This window comes from Bombina bombina, chromosome 3 (genome assembly GCF_027579735.1).
Source record: "Bombina bombina isolate aBomBom1 chromosome 3, aBomBom1.pri, whole genome shotgun sequence".
NCBI classification, from domain to species: Eukaryota; Metazoa; Chordata; class Amphibia; order Anura; family Bombinatoridae; genus Bombina; species Bombina bombina.
In genome coordinates, this window is record NC_069501.1 from 447,913,073 (window position 1) to 447,935,891 (window position 22,819).

Genomic DNA, 22,819 nt, shown 5'->3' on the forward strand with positions numbered 1-22,819 from the left:
CTCCAAAAGGCTTTTTTTCTGTGGATGGTGACCCCTAAGGAAGGTAAAAAGCTGCAACAAGGCTGTAGCAGGGATTGTGGTGTATAAAAACGGTTAAATCCAACAATTAGCTCCGGTTTGCTTGTTTTAAGAGCTAGAGTCTCCATATTTGCTGTGCAATACTTTCTAAGCATTAAGACACTGGGGTCCAAATTTCAGAAAAATCGGATATTGCCTTCATAGTTTTTTGAACATTCAGAAATAAATGTGTCATTTTATTATTTAAAGAGACAGTAACGTTTTTGTTTAAAATCGTTTTTATTGCATTGTTTGCCTGCCTAAATCTGTTTAACATGTCTGTTCCATCAGATAACCTATGTTCTGTGTGTATAGAGACAAATGTGGTTCCCCCTTCGAGTGTTTGTGATAATTGCGCCATAGCGTCCAAACAAAATCAGGACAGCTCTGTTATTTTTCATAATGTTGCCCAAGATGATTTATCTAATGAAGGTAGTGGGGATAGCTCTACATCCTCTCCTTCTGTGTCTACACCAGCTTTGCCCGCGCAGGCGACACCTAGCGCGCCAGTGCTTATTTCTATGCAACAATTATCAGCAGTAGTGGATAATTCTATAGCAAATCTTTTATCCAAACTGCCAGCTTTTCAGAGAAAGTGTGATTGTTCAGTTTTAAATACAGATAAAAAGGATGAACAATCAGACGCTGACGATGCCTTATCTATTTTACCCTCGCATCAATCGGAATTGGCTGTAAGGGAAGGGCTGTCTGAGGGTGAAATTTCAGATTCAGGAAAAATTTCTCAACAGGCAGAACCTGATCTAGTGGCATTTAAGTTTAAACTAGAACATCTCCGCGCTTTGCTTAAGGAGGTATTAGCTACTCTGGATGACTGTGATTCCATGGTAGTACCAGAGAAGTTGGGCAAATTGGACAAATTTTTAGAGGTCCCAGTGCACGATGACGCTTTTCCAATACCTAAGAGGGTAGCGAACATAGTGGAAAAGGAGTGGGAGAAGCCAGGTGTACCCTTTGCCCCACCTCCTATATTTAAAAAAATGTTTCCCATAGTAGACCCTAGAAGGGACGCATGGCAAACGGTCCCGAAGGTTGAGGGAGCTGTTTCAACACTAGCGAAGCGCACAACTATTCCTATAGAGGACAGCTGCGCTTTCAAAGATCCTATGGATAAAAAATTGGAAGGATTGCTTAAAAAGATTTTTGTTCAGCAAGGGTTCATCCTTCAACCAGCTACGTGTGTTATTACTGTCACTTCAGCGGCGTCCTTTTGGTTCGAAGAACTAGAAAGGTCGCTCCAGAAAGAGACTTCCTATGAAGAAGTCATGGACAGAATTCACGCATTAAAGTTAGCTAATTCCTTTATATTGGATGCCGCCTTTCAAATAACTAAATTGGCGGCGAAAAACTCAGGTTTTGCTATAGTAGTGCGGAGGGCGCTTTGGCTAAAATCCTGGTCGGCAGATGTGTCGTCCAAGACTAAGTTACTGAATATTCCTTTCAAGGGTAAGACCCTTTTTGGGCTGGAATTGAAGGAAATTATTTCAGACATCACTGGGGGTAAGGGCCATGCCCTCCCACAGGATAGGCCTTTTAAGGCTAAGAACAAGTCTAATTTTCGTTCCTTTCGCAATTTCAGGAACGGACCGGCTAATAACTCCACTGCCGCTAGACAAGAAGGTAACGCGGCCCAGCCCAAACCCACTTGGAAGCCCATGCAAGGCTGGAACAAGGGTAAACAAACCAAGAAACCTGCTGCTGCTACCAAGACAGCATGAAGGGGTAGCCCCCGATCCGGGACCGGATCTGGTAGGGGGCAGACTATCTCTCTTCACTCAGGCTTGGGCAAGAGATGTTCTGGATCCCTGGGCACTAGAGATAGTTTCCAAGGGATACCTGTTAGAATTCAAGGGACTTCCTCCAAAGGGAAGGTTCCACCTGTCTCGCTTATCTTCAGACCAGATAAAGAAACAGGCATTCTTACATTGTGTAAGAGACCTATCAAAGATGGGAGTGATAAACCCAGTCCCCTCCGGGGAACAAGGTCTAGGTTTTTACTCAAACCTGTTTGTGGTTCCCAAAAAAGAGGGAACTTTCAGGCCAATTCTGGATTTAAAGATATTAAACAAGTTCCTCAGAGTTCCATCCTTCAAGATGGAAACCATTCGGACAATCTTACCGACAATCCAGCAGGGTCAATTTTTGACTACCGTGGATCTAAAGGATGCGTATCTGCATATCCCAATCCACAAATCTCATCATCAGTTCCTGAGGTTCGCCTTTCTGGACAAACATTACCAGTTTGTGGCTCTTCCATTCGGTTTAGCCACCGCTCCCAGAATTTTCACAAAGGTGCTAGGGTCTCTTCTAGCGGTCCTAAGGCCGAGGGGCATCGCTGTAGCACCTTATCTAGATGACATCCTAATCCAAGCGTCGTCCCTTTCCAAAGCGAGGGCTCATACAGACATTGTGTTGGCCTTTCTCAGATCTCACGGGTGGAAGGTGAACATAGAAAAAAGTTCACTGTCACCGTCCACAAGGGTTCCTTTTCTGGGAACAATAATAGATTCTGTGGAAATGAAGATCTTTCTCACAGAAGTCAGAAAGACAAAGCTTCTAAAAGCTTGTCGAGTTCTTCATTCTATTCCTCAACCCTCCATAGCTCAATGCATGGAAGTAATAGGACTAATGGTCGCAGCAATGGATGTGGTTCCTTTTGCTCGAATTCATCTAAGACCATTACAGCTATGCATGCTCAATCAGTGGAATGGGGACTATACAGACTTGTCTCCCCAAATTCAAGTAGACCAGGTAACCAGGGACTCACTTCTCTGGTGGTTGACCCAGGATCACCTGTCTCAGGGAATGAGTTTCCGCAGACCGGAGTGGGTCATCGTCACGACCGACACCAGCCTCTTGGGGTGGGGCGCGGTCTGGGACTCCCTGAAAGCTCAGGGCCTATGGTCGCGGGAAGAGTCGCTTCTCCCGATAAACATTTTGGAACTAAGAGCTATATTCAATGCGCTCCTGGCTTGGCCTCAGCTAGCGGAAGCCAGGTTCATAAGATTTCAGTCGGACAGCATAACGACTGTTGCGTACATCAATCATCAGGGGGGAACAAAGAGTTCCCTAGCGATGAAGGAAGTAACCAAGATAATCCAATGGGCAGAGAATCACTCCTGCCATCTATCTGCTATTCACATCCCAGGAGTAGACAACTGGGAGGCGGACTATTTGAGTCGTCAGACTTTCCATCCGGGGGAGTGGGAACTCCATCCGGAGGTCTTTGCTCAGTTAACCCAATTATGGGGCATTCCAGACATGGATCTAATGGCGTCCCGTCAGAACTTCAAGATACCTTGCTACGGGTCCAGATCCAGGGATCCCAAGGCGACTCTAGTGGATGCATTAGTGGCACCTTGGTCGTTCAACCTAGCATATGTGTTTCCTCTCCTTCCCAGGCTCATAGCCAGGATCAAACAGGAGAAGTCCTCGGTGATTCTGATAGCTCCTGCGTGGCCACGCAGGACTTGGTATGCAGACCTGGTGAATATGTCATCGGCTCCACCATGGAAGCTAGCTTTGAGACAGGATCTTCTAGTACAAGGTCCATTCGAACATCCAAATCTAGTTTCTCTGCAGCTGACTGCTTGGAAATTGAACGCTTGATTTTATCCAAGCGTGGGTTTTCAAATTCTGTGATAGATACTCTCGTCCAAGCCAGAAAACCTGTGACTAGAAAGATTTACCATAAAATATGGAAAAGATATATCTGTTGGTGTGAATCCAAAGGATTCTCCTGGAGTAAGATTAAAATTCCAAAGATTCTCTCCTTTCTCCAAGAAGGTTTGGATAAAGGGTTGTCAGCTAGTTCTCTAAAAGGACAGATTTCTGCATTATCCATCTTGTTGCACAAACGACTGGCAGCTTTGCCAGATATACAAGCTTTTGTTCAGGCTTTGGTTAGAATCAAGCCTGTTTACAGACCCATGACTCCTCCTTGGAGTCTAAATTTAGTTCTTTCAGTTCTTCAAGGGGTTCCGTTTGAACCTTTACATTCCATAGATATTAAGTTATTATCTTTGAATGTTCTGTTTTTGGTTGCTATTTCTTCTGCTAGAAGAGTTTCTGAATTATCTGCTTTGCAGTGTAATCCACCATATCTGGTTTTTCATTCAGATAAGGTTGTTTTGCGTACTAAGCCTGGTTTTCTTCCAAAAGTTGTTTCCAACAAGAACATCAACCAGGAAATAGTTGTTCCTTCTTTGTGTCCGAATCCAGTTTCAAAGAAGGAACGTTTATTACACAATTTAGATGTTGTTCGTGCTTTAAAGTTCTATTTAGAAGCAACAAAAGATTTTAGACAAAAAGCTACTACTACCTCTCTCTCTTTCTGGCTGAAAAGCATTATCCGCTTGGCTTATGAGACTGCCGGACGGCAGCCTCCTGACCGTATCACAGCTCACTCTACTAGGGCTGTGGCTTCCACATGGGCCTACAAGAACGAGGCTTCTGTTGACCAGATATGTAAGGCAGCGACTTGGTCTTCTCTGCACACTTTTGCCAAATTCTACAAATTTGATACTTTTGCTTCTTCGGAGGCTATTTTTGGGAGAAAGGTTTTGCAAGCCGTGGTGCCTTCCGTTTAGGTAACCTGATTTGCTCCCTCCCTTCATCCGTGTCCTAAAGCTTTGGTATTGGTTCCCACAAGTAATGGATGACGCCGTGGACCGGACACACCAATGTTGGAGAAAACAGAATTTATACTTACCTGATAAATTACTTTCTCCAACGGTGTGTCCGGTCCACGGCCCGCCCTGGTTTTTTTAATCAGGTTGAAAAAATTTTCTTTATACACTACAGTCACCACGGCACCCTATAGTTTCTCCTTTTTCTCCTAACCATCGGTCGAATGACTGGGGGGCGGAGCCAGAGGGGGAGCTATATGGACAGCTCTTGCTGTGTGCTCTCCTTGCCTTTCCCTGTGGGGGAGAATATTTCCCACAAGTAATGGATGACGCCGTGGACCGGACACACCGTTGGAGAAAGTAATTTATCAGGTAAGCATAAATTCTGTTTTTGTATTCCTTCTTAGTATTCGTGGATACAAAAGTGTCCCCTGTCTTTATGTATGCACATGTAAGGCATGGGTGATGGCTACATTTGTAACATCCTTTCTTGGATAGCCAACTTTCCTTCATATGTCTACTTTTGGTCTTATTGGTGTATACATATTCTGCTACTTTATCACCTATTGTTGGCGCTCTTTTTGCTATATATCTACAGCCTTAATATTGAGGCATCACTGCAATACATTTTTTGGCACACCGATGCAGAGAGGGCCACTCTGTGACCCTCTCTGCATCGGCCAGCAATGGTGCAGATCGTTGGTGGGTGGGAGCAGCTACAGGGAGGCGGGTGGGTGGCCGATCGCTGGCAATCTTTCGGCCAGCAGTCGGAAAAGATCGCTGCGCACGTGCGCGCCCGCAATCCGGCTTTACAAATTCAAAGTGGTGGGACAGGGTGGTGGGTGGGAGAGGAGGTGGGGAATAATTTCTAAAAATAGATCGGGGAGGAGGTAGGGTATGCAGGGAGGCAGGTACACTACAGAAAAAAGTGGTTATTTAAAAAAAAAAAACACATTTAAGTGCAAAGTGGGTACCCAAAATGGTGGGGAATAGTTAGTGGGGGGAGGGTTAGAGAGCTCTTTGGGGGGGGGATCAAGGAGGTTGGGGGCTAAGGAGACATTATACACAGCAGAATTGTGTGTATGTGTATATATATATATATATATATATATATATTTTTTATTTTATTTTAAAATGAAAGAAAAAATGAAAAAAGCCTTTTATTTTAGTACTGGCAGACTTTCTGCCAGTACTTAAGATGGCGGGGACAATTGTGGGGTGGGGGAGGGATGAGAGCTGTTTGAGAGGGATCATGGGTTGGGATGTGTCAGGTGGGAGGCTGATCTCTACACTAAAGCTAAAATTAACCCTTCAAGCTCCCTACAAGCTACCTAATTAACCCCGTCATGGTGCGCATCGGCATTTAGCGGCCTTCTAATTACCGAAAAGCAAAGCCATATATGTCTGCTATTTCTGAACTAAGGGGATCCCAGAGAAGCATTTACAACCATTTGTACAATAATTGCACAAGCTGTTTGTAAATAATTTCAGTGAGAAACCTAAAGTTAGTGAAAAAGTGAACTTTTTTTTTTATTTGATCGAATTTGGCGGTGAAATGGTGGCATGGAATATATCAAAATGGGCCTAGATCAATACTTTGGGTTGTCTACTACACTAAAGCTAAAATTAACCTCAGCGCCCTGCGGAATCTGTTGGCGCTCTACAAATTACCGATAATAATAATAATAACCCTACATGCTACCTAATTAACCCCTTCACTGCTGGGCATAATACAAGTGTGGTGCGCAGCAGCATTTAGAGGCCTTCTAATTACCAAAAAGCAACGCCAAAGCCATAAATGTCTGCTATTTCTGAACAAAGGGGATCCCAGAGAAGCATTTACAACCATTTGTGCCATAATTGCACAAGTTGTTTGTAAATAATTTCAGTTAGAAACCTAATGTTTGTGAAAAAGGGAACCATTTTTTTTATTTGATCGCATTTGGCGGTGAAATGGTGGCATGAAATATACCAAAATGGGCCTAAATCAATACTTTGGGTTGTCTTCTAAAAAAATATATATATACATGTCAAGGGATATTCAGGGATTCCTGACAGATATCAGTGTTCCAATGTAACTATCGCTAATTTTGAAAAAAAGTGGTTTTGAAATAGCAAAGTGCTACTTGTATTTATTGCCCTATAACTTGCAAAAAAAGCAAAGCACATGTAAACATTGGGTATTTCTAAACTCAGGAAAAAATTTAGAAACTATTTAGCATGGGTGTTTTTTGGTGGTTGTAGATGTGTAACAGATTTTGGGGGTCAAAGTTAGAAAAAGTGTGGGTTTTTTTTCAATTTTTTTCATGATATTTTATAAAAAAAATTATAGTAAATTATAAGATATGATGAATTATCTTTAGAAAGTCCATTCAATGGCGAGAAAAATGGTATATAATATGTGTGGGTACAGTAAATGAGTAATATTTAAATTACAGCTAAACAAACACAGCAGAAATGTAAAAATAGCCCTGGTCCCAAACGGTCAGAAAATGGAAAAGTGCTGTGGTCACTAAGGGGTTAAACTACTTTCTTGGAAAGTGTTATTCCTCTTGGCTATCTCTTCTGCTAGAAGAGTTTCTAAATAGTCTGCTCCCTTGCGAATCTCCTTATCTGATTTTTCATCAAGATAAAGCTATTTTTGCGGACTTTGTTTAAATTTTTCCCTAAAGTTGCCTAAAATTAATAGGGAAGGGGGAACTTCCGGGCGGCGGCCATGACAGGTCGCAAAACTATCAGCTCCTACAAATCTCTGCACAAATCTGTATGAAATCCTCTTTCTACCACTCCATCGCATATCTCTCTTGGATTGAGAGTGTATAGCAAAACATGCTCTTTCATACAATACTATTTCTGGCATAGATATAATATTCAGCATGCCGGAATGTTTTAGAGGTTGCGGCCTACCATCTCACCCTCCCCCCCGGCAGAGCACTAGTTTGCCTCTGTCGTTAGGAAGCAGTGAAATCCTGCAAGACACTGCAAATACTCATCTCAGCAGAACACAGGGGAAAACTACAATCTGTCTCATCCTTGCCTATAGTGTACTATTAAATACCCACTGTGGGGATCCCTTCAAGTTTCCTGGAGGAGCTGCGCGACTTGCTTGTTGGTCACCATGCTGCCCTGGAAGATGAGCTTAATTCAGCATTTGGTGAAAGAAGCACTAACTCGCTCCTAAAACCCACTCAAGCTGAGACCTGCAGGATAGAATGAGGGGGTGGTGGCGCTTTAGGGCCCCAGCGTCTACACCCTGCCTTTAGCATTTATATGGGAGACAGAGAGTCTGGAGCCATGGAAACATCAGTACAGCATGACTCAGTGTTGGTTACAAGTACAGCAACCGTCTCGAGAAGCTCTGAAAATCTACCTCCAAACAGTGCTGGCACATTAAAAGGGCTCCGATTGGAGGGATCGCAGAACTGGGAGGAAATAGGGCGCAATCTACAAGTGTTCCCAGCGCAAAAACAAGATTGCATTTGTATATCCTCTATGCGCGGCATACTTCATACCTCCCTTCAGCCATGGTGGGGCCGCATTTGTTTCTCAGTGACGCAGCTCAGCCTCTGCCAGCTCTTCTGTGGCCGCATTCGCATCTCCACATCTCCTGGGACCCGGGAGGCCTACTTTTCCTCCGTGCTCAGGAGGCAATATGGTGACCAGCTACTAGAGAACTGCTGAATAACAAACTGCCTTTTCTGGAGCTAGCAATGGGGTAAACGTTTGGCCACTATTCTGTATGGCTGTACTATTCAATCCCCTTATGCTTAGTTTTTGGGACATGTATTAACTGACTTTGGATGTATAATATACACTCCTCATATTGCCTCTCTGTTTATTTATACCGTTGTATGGAGACCTATGTCCTATAAACTCACAATATCTATACTTGGTCAATATCACAGTTGTGCACTAACTATAGTATTCACTTCCAAGTTTAACCTTTATTATCATTTTTTCATTTTAATATTCCACTGCTTATGTAAGTTATTCAGCATTTAGTCATTAGATGTGTCCCTTCAGCCTGTCGTCATCTGGATATGTACCATCTCAGTTACGTCTCTAACCTTTAATATAAGGCCTGCTGAGCATACATATATTATCTTTAACCAGGTGCCCTACCTTGATGCCCCATTGATAGAGAGACTGATATGTGGTTACTGATATAATTACATGCAACTCGTTAATCTACTATTAACTTAACTATGCTTGTCTCTACCATCATAACAGCTTTTTATTATCTACAGTGCTTACCCCTGAGCTCAATTATCAATGGATACCTCACAGGACAGGCTTTAGACCTTAATGTTGACACAGTTTTCATGAAGTCCATTTTCTCTGGTTAACGTATCATTGGATCTGCTAGTTGGGCATATTTTATGGGGAATTCTCCTGTATTGATGCTAAGTCTGTCACTAACTAACTATTCTTTGAACCAAAAAAAGCAAATGTTTGTGTTAAATTTATCTCTGTCTTTACTATTCATTTTTACTATTCATTTTAGCTATTAATTAAAAAGAATAGAGGTTTACAAAATGAGGTCCAAGAGTGGCCTCTCTTATCCCTGAGTACCCTCTTTAACTTGTATCAGTCTCATCAGGCCCAAGAGTGGTCTTCTGTGAAATTCGGAGGGACAATATTCTAATTGACACACTATTCCATCATTGTCTACAGAAAGTAATTGTATTAGCTTATTGTTTTAAACATTTGTATGTCATAACATTTAAACCTCAATATATAAAAAATAAATAAAAAAATTAATAGGAAAATTATCGTTCCTTCCTTGTGTCCTAATCCTAAGAATACTCTTGAAAGATCTTTACATTCTTTGGATGTGGTAAGAGCTTTGAAATATTATGTTGATGCTACTAAAGATTTCAGAAAGACTTCTAGTCTATTTGTTATTTTTTTTCTGGTTCCAGAAAAGGTCAGAAAGCCTCTGCAATTTCTTTGGCATCTTTGTTGAAACTTCTGATTCACAAAGCTTATTTGGAGATGGTGCAGTCTCCGCCTCAGAGAATAAAAGCTCATTGAACATGATCAGCTGCCACATCTTGGGCTTTCAATAATGAAGCTCCAGTTGATCAAATCTGCAAAGCAGCCACTTGGTCTTCTTTGCATACCTTTTACTAAATTTTACCATTTTGACGTTTTTTGTTTCTTCGGAAGCAGCTTTTGGTAAAAAGGTTCTTCAGGTAGCTGTCTCAGTTTGATTCTAGTGCATATGATTTAAGTTTTATTTTTTAATTTTTTTTTTTTTTAATTTTTTTATTTAGGCCTCATTCCACATTTACACATAATAATATTTAACAAAAAGAACAATTATGAAACTACCTCATACTTAATAAATTATATTTAACACATTTGATCCTTATATTTTCTTTTCTCATAATTATTTTAAAGTCCATAATAGTCCGTAAAAAGACCCCCATCAATTTCCCTGGGGTCTTTTGTCGTCCTCAAAATCATTTTCTTTAACAGTAATGCAAGCTGAGATTACAAAGTGTATATAAAGCCTAACAAAACAAAAAAATGAAAAAGATATAACAGCAGTTATTCTCATGGATATAACCTTACGTTATTATTTATAACATCTTCATCTTCAGCAACATATAATTTTTTAAACTACTTTTCGTATCCTCTCTCTCTTAACCTGTTCAAATTTTATATTTTCCTAAACTTTATTTTGATATAATACATGAATATATTCCTCATATTTTCATTTTTAAAAGCTTTTTTATGTTATAATATAAATCCAACTGATCCTCTAATTGATAATGTAGTTTTTCCATAGATACGGAATACTGTATTTGCGACTGCCACTCTATCATTGTTGGTGCTCTTTTCTGTTTCCATAATCTCGGTATTATCTGCTTTGCACTATTTAAGAGTATATATAATGCTTTATCATATTCTATTGGTAATTTTAAAACATGCTTGTATAATAAAACTATTGTTGGATCTAAGGTGAGTTGTATTGATAATAATTTATTTATTTCTCTAATTATTAAAGACCAGTAATTAAATATTATTGGGCATGACCACCAAATATGTATCAGTGTGCCTTTTCCACCACACTCTCTCCAACACTGTCCTGAAGAATTAGGAAATATTGTTTTAATCATATTAGGTGTTAGATACCACCTCATCAGTAATTTATAATTTGTCTCCTGTATACTAGCTGATCTTGAGGCTTTTACATGACGTTGAAAAATTATACTCCATTTGTTGTAGGTGGTACTGCCAGTTCACGTGACCAAGCTTTAGTATATGTAGGTAGTTCTAAAGTTGTTGCTGTAATTAATAATTTATATATCAAGGATATTGTCCCTTTTACTAATTGGTTTCCTGAACAGATTATTTCAAAGGGAGACCTTTGTCTAATTAATTCTATTCTCTTTGGGTGAGTTATTAAAAATTATTTAAGCTGAAAATACCTCAACCACGGCCTTAAAATCTGCACTCCACTATTAATTAATTCTGATTGAGATTTTAATATATTTCCATTCATAAGTGTATAAATTGGGAATAAATCATCCAAAGATCGTATATTAGTATCTCCTATAAATTTACAGAATGGTAAAGAATTATTTAATATAATAGGTGTAAGTGGGGAGGGAATAGTTATTAGTTTTTCCATTTTAAGAATAATATTCCATGTTCGTAATAATTCTTTTAAAATAGGATATTCTTGCATTACTTTCAGCCAGGTTCTTATTGGTAGCCAACACTTACCTCCTAATTGTTTACTTTGTATTAAATTGTGTTCCAATTGTACCCATTCTTTCTGTTCTATATTCTTACACCAATCTATAATCCTTTTGTAATATAGATGCTCTTCTATACTTTATTAGACATGGCACCCCTAGCCCTCCCTTTTCCTTAGGGAGATACATAGTTGCAAATACAAAAATAGTCCAAGAGCGCCTGTGAATAGGCGAAGGAAGATTTTAACAGATTAACTAGGTTCAAATGTTTATTACAAATCATAAATCATAAATATAAATAACATGGATCCATGTATACTACATACATATAAAAACAATAAAAACAATCAGAATATGGAAACAATTTGCAAGCAGTTGTCAATTATAACAATTAAAAACGGTTGCCAATCATAACAATGAGAATGATGTTCCTATGAAGTCTCACCAATTAGGGAGATAAACAAATGGGAGTCATATAAAAAGATCTTTACAAATAATAAAAAAGATCTTAAAATAATGACAAAGCCAAAAAATGTGTTCAGATAGTAAAAAATTCAGTGAAAAATTCGTTTGAAAAGTCCAGTGATATTATAAAAATATATATAAAAATATAAAAATATAAATCCTGTGATAAAAAATATAAAAACGGGTGGAAAAATATGTGAAAAAAATCCTTGTGAAAAAATATGCAAGATAAATTATGCAAAATAAATAAATAATGGGGACCCCAAAAGAAAAATGTGTGAAAATTGAAAATATATGTGTTCAAAAAAGTTCAGTGGTATGTATAATCCAAATGAGTTGTCGGTTACTAATTGTTAGTGAGTGCTCCTCCTAGTGAGTGTGAATTTTCAAGTGTATCCGTGTAAATGATGATAGTTTTTCCTTTTAATTAGATAGCTGTGCTTTTCCTTTCAGTGATATCTTTAGTAGTTCCTGTAAATTAAAAAAATAACATAGTGCAATAACATTTCAAAATAGTTGCTTGCTCTAGATACTCTCACAGTCGTGCCGTACCAAATATATCTATTTAATAAAGATTGGAATTTATCAACATAAGAAATTGGTAAAGGAATTGGTAATGTCTGAAATAGGTATAGCAATCTTGGTAGAATAGTCATCTTCACCGCTTGAATTCTCCCAAGCCATGATAAATTTTTATTCTTCCATCTATTTATTTCTATTTGAGTTTCTTTAAACAATTTATCATAATTTAATATAACTAGATCTTTCTGATTAGTTGCTATCATGATCCCCAGATATTTTATCGTATTTGAAGTTTTTTTGAATTAACATTTTGTCTGATTAACTGTAAGTTATTTCTATCTAACCCATAACTGAGCAATTCTGATTTTGACTGATTTATGGAAAAGTTGGAGTATTTACCATAATCCTTAAGTGTATTTAACACTGCAGGAATAGATTGAACCGGGTCAGAAAGTGTGAATATAACGTCGTCCGCGTATAATGAAATTTTAAAACTAATGTCACCTATATTAATACCATGTATTTCTCTTTTTAAGTGTATCCAGTCCACGGATCATCCATTACTTATGGGATATTCTCCTCCCCAACAGGACGTTGCAAGAGGATCACCCACAGCAGAGCTGTTATATAGCTCCTCCCCTCACTGTCATATCCAGTCATTCTCTTGCAACTCTCAACAAAGATGGATGTAGTAAGAGGAGTGTGGTGTATTATAGTTAGTTTTTAACTTCAATCAAAAGTTTATTTTTAAATTGTACCGGAGTGTACTGTTTTATCAAAGGCAGCATTAGAAGAAGAATCTGCCTGTGATTTCTATGATCTTAGCAGAAGTAACTAAGATCCATTGCTGTTCTCACATATTCTGAGGAGTGAGGTAACTTCATAGAGGGAATGGCGTGCAGGTTTTCCTGCAATAAGGTATGTGCAGTAAACATATTTTTAGGGATGGAACTTGCTAGAAAAATGCTGCTGATACCAGATTAATGTAAGTTAAGCCTAAATGCAGTGATTTAATAGCGGCTGGTATCAGGCTTATTAACAGAGATACATACTCTTATAAAAGTGTAATATAAAACGTTTGCTGGCATGTTAATCGTTTTTATATACCGTATGTTTGGTGACAAAACTTATTGGGGCCTAGTTTTTTCTCCACATGGCTGGCTTGAATTTTGCCTAGAAACAGTTTCCTGAGGTTTTCCACTGTTGTAATATGAGTGGGAGGGACCTATTTTAGCGCTTTTCTGCGCAGCTAAAATTACAGACAGAGACATTCAGCTTCCCTCTGCTTGATACAGGACATCTCTGAAGGGCTCTAAAGGCTTCAAAAGTCGTGTTTGAGGAGGGTAACAACCACAGTACCTGTGGCAGTTGTTGTGACTGTGTTTAAAAACGTTTTTTGTCATTTATTATTCCGTTTTTGGTATTAAGGGGTTAATCATCCATTTGCAAGTGGGTGCAATGCTCTGCTAACTTGTTACATACACTGTAAAAATTTCGTTTGTGTAACTGCCTTTTTTTCACTGTTATTTCAAATTTTGCAAAATTTGTTTCTCTTAAAGGCACAGTAACGTTTTTTTATATTGCTTGTTAACTTGGTTTAAAGTGTTTTCCAAGCTTGCTAGTCCCATTGCTAGTCTGTACAAACATGTCTGACACAGAGGAAACTACTTGTTCATTATGTTTAAAAGCCATGGTGGAGCCCCATAGGAGAATGTGTACTAAATGTATTGATTTCACCTTAAACAGTAAAAATCAGTCTTTATCTATAAAAGAATTGTCACCAGAGGGGTCTGTCGAGGGGGAAGTTATGCCGTCTAACTCTCCCCACGTGTCGGACCCTTCGCCTCCCGCTCGAGGGACGCACGCTAATATGGCGCCAAGTACATCAGGGATGCCCATAGCGATTACTTTGCAGGACATGGCTGCAATCATGAATAATACCCTGTCACAGGTATTAGCCAGATTGCCTGAAATAAGAGGCAAGCGCGATAGCTCTGGGGTTAGACGAGATACAGAGCGCGTAGATGCTGTAAGAGCCATGTCTGATACTGCGTCACAATATGCAGAACCTGAGGACGGAGAGCTTCAGTCTGTGGGTGACGTCTCTGAATCGGGGAGACCTGATTCAGAGATTTCTAATTTTAAATTTAAGCTTGAGAACCTCCGTACATTGCTTGGGGAGGTATTAGCTGCTCTGAACGAATGTGACACAATTGCAGTGCCAGAGAAATTGTGTAGGCTGGATAAATACTATGCAGTGCCGGCGAGCACTGATGTTTTTCCAATACCTAAAAGGCTTACAGAAATCATTAGTAAGGAGTGGGATAGACCCGGTGTGCCCTTTTCCCCACCCCCTATATTTAGAATTTTTTTTCCAATAGATGCCACTACACGGGACTTATGGCAGACAGTCCCTAAGGTGGAGGGAGCAGTTTCTACTTTAGCAAAGCGTACCACTATCCCTGTCGAGGACAGTTGTGCTTTTTCAGATCCAATGGATAAAAAATTAGAGGGTTACCTTAAGAAAATGTTTATTCAACAAGGTTTTATTTTACAGCCCCTTGCATGCATTGCGCCTGTCACTGCTGCGGCGGCGTTCTGGTTTGAGGCCCTGGAAGAGGCCATCCATACAGCTCCATTGACTGAAATTATTGACAAGCTTAGAACACTAAAGCTAGTTAACTCTTTTATTTCTGATGCCGTTGTTAATTTGACTGAACTAACGGCTAAAAATTCCGGATTCGCCATCCAGGCGCGCAGGGCGCTATGGCTTAAATCCTGGTCAGCTGATGTGACTTTGAAGTCTAAATTACTCAACATTCCTTTCAAGGGGCAGACCTTATTCGGGCCTGGTTTGAAGGAAATTATTGCTGACATTACTGGAGGTAAGGGTCATACCCTTCCTCAGGACAGGGCCAAATCAAAGGCCAAACAGTCTAATTTTCATGCCTTTCGAAACTTCAAGGCAGGTGCAACATCAACTCCCTCTACCTCAAGACAAGAGGGAACTTTTGCTCAATCTAAGCAGGCCTGGAAACCTACCTGCCTCCAAGACAGCATGAAGGAGCGGCCCCCTATCCGACAACGGATTTAGTAGGGGGCAGACTCTCTCTCTTCGCCCAGGCGTGGGCAAGAGATGTTCAGGATCCCTGGTCGTTGGAGATCATATCTCAGGGATATCTTCTGGACTTCAAAGCTTCTCCCCCACAAGGGAGATGTCACCTTTCAAGATTATCTGCGAACCAGATAAAGAAAGAGGTATTTCTAAGCTGCGTGCAAGACCTCCTTGTAATGGGAGTGATCCATCCAGTTCCGCGGACGGAGCAAGGACAGGGATTTTCTTCAAATCTGTTTGTTTGTTCCCAAAAAAGAGGGAACCTTCAGACCAATTTTGGATTTAAAGATCCTAAACAAATTCCTCAGAGTTCCATCATTCAAGATGGAAACTATTCGAACCATCCTACCCAGGATCCAAGAGGGTCAGTTCATGACCACAGTGGACTTAAAGGATGCTTACCTTCACATTCCGATTCACAAGAATCATCATCGGTTCCTGAGGTTTGCCTTTCTAGACAGGCATTACCAGTTTGTAGCTCTCCCATTCGGGTTGGCTACAGCCCCAAGAATTTTTACAAAGGTTCTGGGCTCACTCCTGGCGGTTCTAAGGCCGCGAGGCATAGCGGTGGCTCCCTACCTAGACGACATCCTGATACAGGCGTCAAGCTTTCAAATTGCCAAGTCTCATACAGAGATAGTCCTGGCATTTCTGAGGTCGCATGGGTGGAAAGTGAATGAAGAAAAGAGTTCTCTATCCCCTCTCACAAGGGTTTCCTTCCTAGGGACTCTGATAGATTCTATAGAAATGAAAATTTACCTGACGGAGTCCAGGTTATCAAAACTTCTAAATGCTTGCCGTGTTCTTCACTCCATTCCGCGCCCCACGGTGGCTCAGTGTATGGAAGTAATCGGCTTAATGGTGGCGGCGATGGACATAGTGCCATTTGCGCGCCTGCATCTCAGCCCGCTGCAATTATGCATGCTCAGCCAGTGGAATATGGATTACAAAGATTTGTCCCCTCTACTAAATCTGGACCAGGAAACCAGAGCTTCTCTTCTCTGGTGGTTATCTCGGATCCATCTGTCCAAAGGTATGACCTTTCGCAGGCCAGATTGGACCATTGTAACAACAGACGCCAGCCTTCTAGGTTGGGGTGCAGTCTGGAACTCCCTGAAGGCTCAGGGCTCATGGACTCAGGAGGAGAAACTCCTTCCAATAAATATTCTGGAGTTAAGAGCAATATTCAATGCTCTTCTGGCTTGGCCTCAGTTAGCAAAACTGAGGTTCATCAGATTTCAGTCGGACAACATCACGACTGTGGCTTACATCAACCATCAAGGGGGGACCAGGAGTTCCCTAGCGATGTCAGAAGTCTCCAAGATAATTCGCTGGGCAGAGACTCACTCTTGCCACCTGTCAGCGATCCATATCCCAGGGGTAGAGAACTGGGAGGCGGATTTTCTAAATTGTCAGACTTTTCATCCGGGGGAGTGGGAACTCCATCCGGAGGTGTTTGCTCAATTGGTTCTCCGTTGGGGCAAACCAGAACTGGATCTCATGGCGTCTCGCCAGAACGCCAAGCTTCCTTGTTACGGATCCAGGTCCAGGGACCCAGAAGCGGCACTGATAGATGCTCTAGCAGCGCCTTGGTTCTTCAACCTGGCTTATGTGTTTCCACCGTTTCCTCTGCTCCCTCGTCTGATTGCCAAAATCAGACAGGAGAGAGCTTCGGTGATATTGATAACGCCTGCGTGGCCACGCAGGACCTGGTCTGCAGACCTAGTGGACATGTCATCCTTTCCACCATGGACTCTGCCTCTGAGACAAGACCTTCTAATACAAGGTCCTTTCAATCATCCAAATCTACTTTCTCTGAGACTGACTGCATGGAGATTGAACGCTTGATCCTATCAAAGCGTGGCTTCTCCGAGTCAGTAATTGATACCTTAATACAGGCGCGAAAGCCTGTCACCAGGAAAATTTACCACAAGATATGGCGTAAATATCTTCATTTGTGTGAATCCAAGAATTACTCATGGAGTAGGGTTAAGATTCCTAGAATATTGTCCTTCCTCCAAGAGGGTTTGGATAAAGGATTATCAGCTAGTTCTTTAAAGGGACAGATTTCTGCTCTGTCTATTCTTTTACACAAGCGTCTGGCAGACGTTCCAGACGTTCAGGCATTTTGTCAGGCTTTAGTTAGAATTAAGCCTGTGTTTAAACCTGTTGCTCCCCCATGGAGCTTAAACTTAGTTCTTAAAGTTCTTCAAGGAGTTCCGTTTTGAACCCCTTCATTCTATTGATATCAAACTTCTATCATGGAAAGTTCTTTTTCTGATGGCTATTTCCTCGGCTCGAAGAGTCTCGGAGTTATCTGCCTTACATTGTGATTCTCCTTATCTGATCTTTCATTCAGATAAAGTAGTTCTGCGTACAAAACCTGGGTTTTTACCTAAGGTGGTTTCTAACAAAAATATCAATCAAGAGATTGTTGTTCCGTCATTATGCCCTAATCCTTCATCAAAGAAGGAACGTCTTTTGCATAATCTAGACGTAGTCCGTGCATTGAAGTTTTACTTGCAGGCTACTAAAGATTTTCGTCAAACATCTAACCCTGTTTGTTGTTTACTCTGGACAGAGGAGAGGTCAAAAGGCCTCGGCAACCTCTGTCTTTTTGGCTTCGGAGTATAATCCGTTTAGCGTATGAGACTGCTGGACAGCAGCCCCCTGAAAGAATTACAGCTCATTCTACTAGAGCTGTGGCTTCCACCTGGGCCTTTAAAAATGAGGCCTCTGTTGAACAGATTTGCAAGGCTGCGACTTGGTCTTCGCTTCATACCTTTTCAAAATTTTACAAATTTGATACTTTTGCTTCTTTGGAGGCTGTTTTTGGGAGACAGGTTCTTCAGGCAGTGGTTCCTTCCGTTTGAGTTCCTGCCTTGTCCCTCCCATCATCCGTGTACTTTAGCTTTGGTATTGGTATCCCATAAGTAATGGATGATCCGTGGACTGTATACACTTAACAAGAGAAAACATAATTTATGCTTACCTGATAAATTTATTTCTCTTGTAGTGTATCCAGTCCATGGCCCGCCCTGTCCTTTTAAGGCAGGTCTAAATTTTAATCAAATTTCAGTCACCACTGCACCCTATGGTTTCTCCTTTCTCGGTTTGTTTCGGTCGAATGACTGGATATGACAGTGAGGGGAGGAGCTATATAACAGCTCTGCTGTGGGTGATCCTCTTGCAACGTCCTGTTGGGGAGGAGAATATCCCATAAGTAATGGATGATCCGTGGACTGGATACACTACAAGATGAATAAATTTATCAGGTAAGCATAAATTATGTTTTCTTCATTTTGCCTTAATTTGGCTGCCATAATTTCTATTGCTAAAGCAAATAATATTGGTGATAAAGGACACCCTTGCCGTGTTCCATTATTTATTTTAAATGGTACCGATAAAGAATTATTGAATTTGACAGTCGCATAAGGGGCATTATATAAAGAAAAAATTTGTTCTATAAATAATTTACTAAAGCCGAAATGATATAAAGTAAAACGCAAGAATTTCCAATTCAGCCCATCAAAGGCTTTTTCAGCATCCATCGCCAGAAGAATAGACGGTATACCCTTATTCTTTATATATTCTAAAATCTGTAAAACTTTATTAGTATTATCGCGTGTCTCTCTTCCTGGGACAAAGCCTACTTGGTTTATGTGAACAAGACAGGGTAGGAAGCTATTTATCCTGGTGGCCAGAATTTTACCATATATTTTTATATCCAAATTTAAAAGAGAAATAGGTCTATAATCACTAGGTGTTTCCATTAATTTCCCTGGTTTGGTATAACAGCAATTCTAGCTTCTAACATGTTAGATGGGAATGGTTTTTCTGAGTCTATTTGTTGGAAAACAGCTAATAAATGCGGAGTGATTATATTCTGAAAGATTTTGTTATATTTTGCATTTAAACCATCTGGGCCAGGACTTTTCCCAACTTTTAAATTTTTGATAGTTTCTATTATTTCCTTAGCTGAAATTGGTTGATCTAAAATATTTCTCATCTCTGTTGTAAGATGTGGTATATCTGCTTTTTGGATATATTCTTTACTTTCATTTATAAAATATTCTGTAGTGTAGTCATCATGTAAATTATACAGTTCTTGATAATAACTGCTAATAGTGTGTCCTATCTCCTTAATAGAATTAACAGTCTTCCCCTCTTTAGTTTTTATTTCATGCATATAAGCTTTCAGGTTTTTCCTTTTAAGGGCTCTTGCAAGCAATTTCCCTGACTTATTACCTTCAGTATAAAATTTCCTCTTTAAATAAAATGCCGATTTACATGCTTCTTGATTTAATAGACTTTGTATTAACTGTCTAACGTCTGTTAATTGTTTTAAAATATTCTCATCCTTAGGGTGGAGCTTATGTAAATAGTCTAATCCGTTAGTAAGTTATATTTTTCTCTTTTTTGTTTTTTCAAGTGTGCATTCATTTTTATGAAATCTCTCCTAATATAACATTTATGTGTTTCCCATAACATTGATGGGGTTACTCCCTGTGAATTATTTATAGTAAAAAAATTCTTGGAGTGAACTTGAGATTTTTTGTATAACTGGATCTGATAACAAAAAATCATCTGGTCTCCATAAAAATGTGTTACTTGGTTTAGTTGGCCATTCTAAAGAAATTGTCATCGCAGAATGATCTGACCATGTGGTATGGCTTATATACGCTCCGTTAAGAAACTGTAAACCCTGCTGGTCCAAAAATATGTAGTCCAGACGTGAGTATGTTTTTATTTGGATTTGAAAAAAAGGTATAATCTCTTTTTATTAGAATTCAAATATCTCCATGTATCATATATATGCCTATTAGAAAATTGAGACCAGAAGGGAAATTTAGATCTCCTCCTAAAATTAACATTCCTTGTGTGAAGTCTAATATTCTATTGAATAATTTTTTGAAAAAAATCAATATTAGTGTAGTAATTTTTAAGAAAACATAATTATTTTTTTGGATGTAATTTCTCAGCGGAAATGGCTGTTTTTATTTTCTTTCCTTCTATAGTTACTCGTGGACTTTCACATCTTGGGTATTATATCCCATCAGTAACTAGCTTTTGGACTCTCGCCACCTATATGAAAGAAAATATAATTTATGTAAGAACTTACCTGATAAATTAATTTCTTTCATGGTGGCGGGAGTCCACAAAACCCACCCATTTTTTGGGGGGTTATGATTTTTTTTGTATAAAGCACATTATTTATCCTGTTCCTCTTTTTATGCTTTTACTCCTTATACACCTCACTAACTTGGCTACACGTTAAACTGAGATATGAGTGAAGGTGGGAGGTGTATTTATAGGCATTTGAGGTTTGGAAACGTTTCCCCCTCCGGGTAGGAATGTATATCCCTTCAGTAACTAGCTCATGGGCTCTTGCCACCATGAAAGAAATTAATTTATCAGGTAAGTTCTTACATAAATTTTATTTATATGAAACACATGAACTAACACCCTCTAGCTGTGAAACATAAAAATGACATGCCCTATCTGAAACATTAAAGTTTAATTTGGACTTTACTGTCCCTTTAATATTTGATGTCATTTTACTTTACAGTTGTGAGCTGCTCAAACCCAAATGTTCTCAATTCAGAAAGATTGTCAGGATTTGTTGGTCCATACACATTAAATTCTGGTGTATCATTCAAGTGTAAGGATGGTTTCGTCATGAACGGATCCAGCAGTTCTGTATGCAATATTGATAGTCAGTGGGAGCCGCCATTACCTGAATGTCTTGGTAAGTTACAGTATTATATAGAAGACTCCTAATTAATATTTTTTAGCTTTATATTGTTTAATGAAATGTTTAATATTTGAAAATATTTACCTGATTGAATCTAATTGCTATGTACTTGGAATCTTGTGCATACAGCACCTGTTAAATGCATTTTCTCCTAATATCCTGCATTAAATGTTGTATCTTTTCTTCCTAATTGGAAAGAGTCTACAGCTGCATTCATTACTTTTGGAAAATAAGAACCTGGCCACCAGGAGGAGGCAGAGACACCCCAGCCAAAGGCTTAAATACTCCTCCCACTTCCCTCATCCACCAGTCATTCTTTGCCTTTTGTCCCAGGAGGTTGGCAGAGAAGTGTCAGAAGTTTAGTTAGTCTCTTATGGAGGGTAGTGCTCTTCGGAATGGGACGGGAGTTTTAAGTAGTCCTGTCAGCCTCTCAGTGAGAGCCTGGATGAAAGTTAGAGTCCAGAGATGCAGGGAGAGTCTTTGTGCAAAACCATCCCGACTCATTTTAACAGCTCAATCGGCGTTGACAAACTTCACTTCGCTGCCTGCTTTCTTCTCTCAAGTCCATGTCGGAGGCAAGGCTACTATCTGTCACACTTGAAGGGCCGTGTTCCTGTTCCACTGCGTAGATTCTGGTAAGATCGTTTCATTTTACTGCTGCAAATGTACTGTGATTGTGTTAAAAACATGAAATCTCTGGCGGGATTTTAATATAAGAAGTCAAGGGTCTCAGTGAGGCACCTTTTAAAGATCTTGGAATCAAGGGTTAATACCTCCTTAGGGGGGTTAGTGAACGGGGGGGGGGGGTTAATCATGTTTTTTATGTGATTCAACCTCCTGATGTGTAGTGTTGTTAGCTTATGGCTGGAACATAGGGGCCTTCAAAGTGATGCAACCTTATGGTTGGGCGCGGTTTTTTAGGACTATACAGTTCGAAATAAATGTGATCAAAATGCAAGATAGAAATGATAAATAGTGACACAAATATATAATAAAGCATAAACGTGTGTGAAAAGTTCATATATGGATATATGGATTCTTCCTGAAAATCTTCAATCTTCTGATTTTTCTTGTTTGATCCTCATATAAAAGAAAAAATATGCCACATAGCGTAACTCTGTAACCTTATTGCAGTGCAGAATATATGTGTACAAATGATTACTCACATGGGATGGAGCTATAACCAAGCTCAGGTAAATGCACACACCCACTTTTATACTGTTGGGTAAACAGTTACTTGTACAGGATATTTGGATAAAAGGATTTATTAAAATACAAATATAAAAAGCGTCACAAGAGCTGCTGGCAACACCATGTACAACAGGATTGGCAATACAATGTAGTAATTGCTCAAAGTGAGCTGAACACAATACCAGAGACAGTGGTAAGGAGTGCAGAAACTAAACCACACAACCTCCCCCTTAAATGTCCAGTATATGTTGCTCTCCTTATTGGTGTGCAGATACTTGAAAGGACGCCAGGGAACGATATATCCGACGTACGTTTCGCTAATGAGCTATATCAAGGATTCCTTGATAAAGCTCATTAGCGA

At 39.7% G+C, this 22,819-nt stretch overlaps 1 protein-coding gene across 4 annotated transcripts in view; it reads left to right on the top strand.

Moving 5' to 3' along the window:
- The window catches only part of LOC128653411 (membrane cofactor protein), a 226,810-nt gene that overhangs the window by 101,318 nt on the left and 102,673 nt on the right, over positions 1-22,819 (top strand). For all 4 annotated transcript variants that reach the window (XM_053706676.1, XM_053706678.1, XM_053706679.1 and 1 more), the window contains exon 7: positions 21,082-21,261. In XM_053706676.1, the coding sequence (XP_053562651.1) occupies positions 21,082-21,261 (180 nt within the window). The remainder of the gene's footprint in view (positions 1-21,081; positions 21,262-22,819) is intronic.